Source organism: Cyprinus carpio, chromosome A18 (genome assembly GCF_018340385.1).
Source record: "Cyprinus carpio isolate SPL01 chromosome A18, ASM1834038v1, whole genome shotgun sequence".
Classification (NCBI taxonomy): Eukaryota; Metazoa; Chordata; class Actinopteri; order Cypriniformes; family Cyprinidae; genus Cyprinus; species Cyprinus carpio.
The window spans coordinates 12290192-12296771 of NC_056589.1; the positions used below are offsets into that span (position 1 = coordinate 12290192).

Sequence of the window (6580 nt, forward strand, 5' to 3'; positions counted from 1 at the left end):
AATAAAAATAGAGTCATTCATTGTTCATGTTAGTTCACAGTGCATTAATGTTTACAATTACAACTTGTGATGATTTTAATAATGCATAAGTAAATGCTGAAATTATCACAAACTATTAAAAGATTAATAAATGCTGTGGAAATATTGATTATTGTAATTTATGTTATTTATATATGTTAAAATGTTAAATAATGTTAAATATATGTTAAATAATGCAATTAACTAATGTTAACTAATGAACCATATTGAAGAATGACCGCAGATGAGGCATAAAGTGCATGGCACTAAGACCAACATTTTACAAGTTTAATGTAGCAATGTGGTCGCTCAGTTTTTCAAGATCAGTTTTAATTGTGTAACTGTTTATAGATGTGAACAAAGAAATAATGTGTTACTACGCACAGGCCGTATTGATTGCAAATAGAAAAATAAGACGAGTAAAGAAAACGTGGTACTTACAGTATTAAAATAATCACCCTTTACTTTAATATATGAACACAGAAACCCGCTGTTAACAGGTTAATATAACGTTTCCCATTCTATGATTAGTAAAATAATGCCAACTTACTCTGCTGAACACGGCTCTCCTCGGAGTAGCTGGGAGCGCTGCGTCTTCTTCTTGTTTGACAGGTGTCAGCGTTAAGGCACAATACTGCCATCTTGGAGCTCAATCAGGTACTAGCACTGGAGTATTTACATGTGGTGCTATCATAAGAGTACTGTTCATTTTAAATATTCCGATTATTGCTAATATATATATATATATATATATATATAAAATGCGATATATATAGTAACACACTAAATTAACACAATATCGATAATTGTTGCTTTGAATATCATGGTTATCGTCAATACTGGTATATCGCGACACCCCTAATGTGTAATAAATGAAACCACTCATCTGCAACATTCTTTCATACCACTTTGAGAACCCCTGATCTAAAGGACACTTATTTCCAGTGCATCATCACAGGCCCTTCCTGAGATTTGCATTTGAAAGCAGAGCATATCAGTTCAAAGTCCTCCCATTTCGGTTTGCTCTGGCCCTAACAACTTTTACGAATATGGCACTTTCCACTTTCAGGCAGAGCAGAATGTACATTTTGAAATATCTGGACAACTGGCTTATTAAAGCCCAGTCTGTCTTAGGATGTGCTAGAGAGCCACAAACTCCAGCTTATGGATCATTTGAAGTGATTCGATCTGATAATCAACATGCAGAAGAGCAGACTTCATCCCATGCACTCTTGCCTCATTCAAACTGGGAAGAGCTGTTCCTCTGAAGTGTTTTCAGTTATGAGTTGGCTGTGAGTTATGGGTTTTTATATATAGTGTGTGCAAAATTTTTTACAAGGCAGCTCATCCAAGACAAAGTCCTGTATAAATGAATGAGGTAATCCTGAAATCTCTAAAACATCCCTATGAACTCGAAAAAAAAAAATTACATATTTCAAATCAGCAACAAATTCTGAAATTAACTGCCCCACGAATGTTGTTTCTTATGCTCAAATAGCATTAAAAAAGGTTATTTTTAGTGCCAATGCACTTATGCAATTATAACACGCTTATGACTAAGAATGCATGCGCATGGCTGGTCTAGCCTCAGTATGTGGTCACTCAGTTTTTTTCTGTCATTTCATTAAAACGTCATGTTTTTAAAAACAAAATGCTACGCACAGTCTATTTAAGCTAATTGGTACTCACTATGACTGCCATCAAATGCTAGACTAAGACACTCTGCTCCACAAATTCATAGAACCTGAGTAAAGAAAATGCTGTACATATTCAAACAACTATTTCTTTATTTATCCTTGCATTGCAAACAAGACTAAAATGTGTGTTGCACTTCATTCAAGCCTGAGTTATGTTTAGTTACATATATATATATAATATATATATATATATATATATATATATATATATATATATATATATATATATATATATATATATATATATATATATATATATATAGGGACAGGCAGCGCTCTGCAACTGGTGTCTAAAGGTTCTGAAAGTATGGCAGGTAATCCCTCCCTCAGTTGACTACATCAACCCAAAACACAGCATGCATTTGCTCTCTAGCGGTTCGTAAATGTGTTATTTCCACACAGGTGACTTAAGTCTGACTTACTGCTCACTTGTCTCAACTGTAGCTCAACGGTTCCCTCTACTGGTGATGGCCCTCTCTTCTTTTCTTTTCTGCTTCCTTTTCTACTCACCCCTTCTGGTTAATACGCCACATCCTCTTTTTTTTCTTTCTTTCTTCTGATTGGTCAACTTCAATTTTACAATGGTAATTAAAAGTTGTGTGGGTTCTTCCCAAAACTGTCATAATAGGGAATAGTAAGTGAGGGTATGTGGCCAATTTCAGACACAGCATTGTGGACACTGTATACACACGCAGTGGTATTAATTCAGAATATATCACAGTAAATATCTTTATAGGAAACAGGTGCTCAGAATGCAATGTACTGTTTTAATGGGAAACATTATTTGCTAGTTTTACAGCATTTTGTTACAGTGTAACATACAAAAACTCAATGATTATAATCAACAAATTCAAAAGGCTACTGAATATTTACTAGGGATTTGGTTGTTATTTGTTCATGATCAAGCAATGTGTATCAAGATACCAATTTAAGTTAAATAAGTGATTCATAATATATCTACTAATTAAGTATTTAATGATGGGTTTGTGATGATTTCAAGATTTACAAAAACATTTTTAGATGACAACAAATTTGTAACATTAACACATTTTAATTATCTACAGATGTATATTAATGTTTAGCAAACAATTAACTAATTTTCAACAAAAACTGAACACTATTATTAAGTGTTACAACCGTAGAGAAAAATTTTCTTAATTTTCTCAGTGCACAGGCACTGAAAGATGCATGAACTTTACATCTAACTTCCTCTATATGTACTGTAAGAGAAACGGCTCAGAAGCAGAGGAACATGGTACTTCTGTGAAGAATCACTAATGGTGAAGATGACCTGGAAAGAGAGAGAGAGAGAGAGAGAGAGAGAGAGAGAGAGAGAGAGAGAGAGAGAGCGAGAGAGCGAGAGAGCGAGAGCGAGAGCGAGAGAGAGAGAGAGAGAGAGAGAGAGAGAGAGAGAGAGAGAGAGAGAGAGAGAGAGAGAGAGAGAGAGAGAGAGAGAGAAACATGATGATTAGCACAGTAACAGCTATTATTATCTGGTCTGTACATTTTGTTTATCGTCATTATTTAACACCAGATTCAAATGTTATGATAAAACTATGAATTTAACTGAGTGTGTCATGTAAGAGACACACAAAACGTGCAAAGTAGTGTGAAAGTGTCTGAACATTTGTTAAAAATATACATCTAAAATTGTAACAAATATTTATCCTACTGTAGGTAATTGTTTAAAATGGAAGTTTATTTTTTTCATACCTCAACATATGGATAGAAGCATGTCTCCCCCAAGGCATCCCAGTATTTTCCAGTCTCAAAACACATTTTATACACACCAGCAATAAAGTTTTCCTTTGTGATTAACCCAGGACACCGTCCATCATCATTAGTTTTCCTATAATTGAAACATTTTTTATTTTCTTGATCTTGAGAAACTTTTGAAATTGATTTACTTGGAATTGACTAAACCACTACATCATCTTAAAAATGCATAAAATCAGTCTGTTTTATACAAAACTGAAAACATTTAATCAGTGGAATCAATTAATCAGTGGAATAATTGGATTATTTGTTTACCCTGTTGTGAGTAGGTACCACTCTGATGAAATGGGGTTAAGGCGATGCAGGCTAATGGTCATGTTGACTCCAGGAACTCCTTGGGCTGTATTCAGCACATGAGTTGTGAGAGGGCTTGGTGGGGTAGTGGCTATGTTCATATTCTGTGGCAGAAAGTCATATTACATGAACGCAATATAATCCAGCTGCTGTTAAACTATAAAGCATTTTTGAAAATGAGGATGATCTGTAGAAGCTTATAGGAATCCTGCTCAAACTTCCAAAATATTTACATTTGAAAGACCTGTTAAATTACAGGTTTTTTTTTTTATTTAATTTTTTGACATAATCAACACCAAATGTTAAAACACACCATTTCAAATTTCTTAACATTGATTACATAATATGGGCCCAGGATTGATTTCCTGTCAGTTCAAAAGCAGAAACTTTTTGTTTTGCAGAAGAATAATCTGTTGAAGAAAAAACGGTAAATAGCTATGTTACATAAGACATCCTATATTGACAGACTGATCTCATCAGGTACTTTATTATATTCTTTATTACTATATGCATTAAATTACTGGTTGATTGATTTAGAGACAAAAATAATCTTACCTTATCTGCTAGCAGATGACCCCTGATATGTTGAAGTCTGTTCATCTGTAGTATGTCTTGTAGTATTGCACATCAGTGGTTTAAAATAAATATAAACTGTGCAGAGGCAGTATAGTGTGAGATCACAAATGACCCAGCACCCAGCAACCCATGAATGACTGTCTTGTGAGAAGAAAATTTAATCAGTTCGATACAGATTTCTCAATTGAGCACAAATGCTGGTTGTCTGATTTCAGAGTTTCTTCACTAAAAATGTGGACTGTGTAGTCCGCCGAAGTGTAAACAACAAGCCAGTGACCTCTGGGTAATTTGCCTTGCATTGATAACTTGGTGCAAAGAGCAATGAATGTTTCCACATTTAAAATTACTGTAAGGAACTTTATAAATGCATATACATATCTTAAAATGCCAAAATGGTCATCATACACTAATTTAAACTTTTTATTGAGTTAAATGACTTGCAATTATTCTTCAAGCAAGGGACTCAAAAAGCTACAGAAGTGCAAAAAATAAAACCTTATGCAGCATTATTTTGGATTAATATTTTCAGATATATTCATTCATGTTTTTGTCCAACCTCTTGCTTCTATTTCCTCACATAATGTGTGTTTTGCCTCACTCAAGTTTCAAAGGCATTTTTATAGATAATAAAAAAAATATAAAATAAATAAAAATAAAAATGAATTGGCAAGAGTAATGAGCAATAACAAGATTAATTATTGACTATAGGTTTGAATACTCATACTTAAGGCAAATGGATTCTAAGGTGGTGAATGCTACAATTGGACTTTATTGACAACACACAGTTTGATTACCATCTCACATCAACTGTATTGAAATTAACACCATATATATTTAACACAACTGTTGTACCAAGAACATCAATGAAGTGTGGTATGGTTTCTTTTTCCAAGTTCCACAGTCCAGTTTTGAAGATAATAAATTAAAATAGTTCCCTTATTGTAAAAAATAAGTTCTATCTCTTTTTCCCTAAAAAAGGAGTGGATGAAGCAAAAAAAGATAGATAGATAGATAGATAGATAGATAGATAGATAGATAGATAGATAGATAGATAGATAGATAGATAGATAGATAGATAGATAGATAGATAGATAGATAGATAGATATCACAGGGGAAAATTTATCAAAAAGGGTGCACTCAAAGGCCCACTGAGATCCTACCACTCAGTGGGATCATCTGAAACATCCTTCAGAAAGCAGTAACGCCATGGATTCAATGACCAAGGGTGGGTGGCTCACCATCTTCCTTCCGGAAGAATTCAATAGCATACATAAACCTGGCCGAGATTCAAGTTCACAGTATACAGCTTCGCAGAATTCAATTCAGTTCAATTCAAGTGTTTTTGTATAGTGTTTGTATAGTGCTTTTTACGATACAAATCATTGCAAAGCAACTTTACAGAAAATTAAGTTTCTACAATATTTAGTAGTGGCTTATCAGTGGTGACTGTCAGTTTATGTACATACGGCAGAAATGTATGGACAAATCAATCAAAGACGTAATTAAACAGACGATGAACACTATTAACAGCAATTGTATGATGCAATCAAACTTTTAGCAAAATTTGGTAGTTCTGTATGTTGTTTCAGGGTTGGCATCATCTCTTCTCAGGTGTTCTGGATCCAGACTGGAGCTTGTATAAATCCTAGTTACCACAGGATGTAAATCAGAGAAACAAATAGAGACATAATTAGCGTAGCTGCTATTCCTAGTAAAATTTATTAGTTTAACCAAAGCTAAAGAATAATAATGCACATTTGATAAGATATAACTGCAGTCCAAAAATTATGAGATGTATTATTTGAATGCTTGGCCAAAGAGATGTGTTTTTAATCTAGATTTAAACAGATAGAGTGTGTCTGAACCCCAAACATTATCAGGAAATCTATTCCAGACTTTGCTATCCTAGGTACTACCAAAAGTCCAGAGTTTTGTGACCTTAGGGAGCATGATAGATTGTAGCATGGTAGAAGACTAGTTAGGTACGCAGGAGCTAAACCATTGAGGGCCTTATAGGCAAGTAATATTATTTTTTAACTGATACGGAACTTAATAGGTAGCCAGTGCAGAGACTGTAGAATTGGGGTAATATGATCATATTTTCTTGACCTGGTAAGGACTCTAGCCGCTGCATTTTGGACTACCTATAGCTTGTTTATTGAAGATGCAGGACAACCACCTAGCAGTGCATTACAATAGTCCAGTCTAGAGGTCATGA

At 34.1% G+C, this 6580-nt stretch overlaps 1 protein-coding gene across 2 annotated transcripts; it reads right to left on the reverse strand.

Moving 5' to 3' along the window:
- Positions 1-2462: 2462 nt before the first annotated feature.
- uraha (urate (5-hydroxyiso-) hydrolase a) lies at positions 2463-4636 on the reverse strand. 2 transcript variants are annotated; one of them, XM_042775034.1, is made up of 5 exons: positions 4341-4636; positions 4099-4195; positions 3747-3889; positions 3429-3564; positions 2463-3006 (listed from the first exon to the last, which is right to left on the reverse strand). In XM_042775034.1, the coding sequence occupies exons 2-5, from the start codon at positions 4099-4101 to the stop codon at positions 2917-2919; spliced, it is 372 nt and encodes a 123-aa protein (XP_042630968.1). In that variant the 5' UTR covers positions 4102-4195; positions 4341-4636; the 3' UTR covers positions 2463-2916. The 2 variants fall into 2 exon arrangements, with proteins under 2 accessions (XP_042630968.1, XP_042630967.1); XM_042775033.1 differs by lacking the exon at positions 4099-4195 and having other exon boundaries at positions 4341-4626.
- Between the last annotated feature and the right edge of the window lie 1944 nt (positions 4637-6580).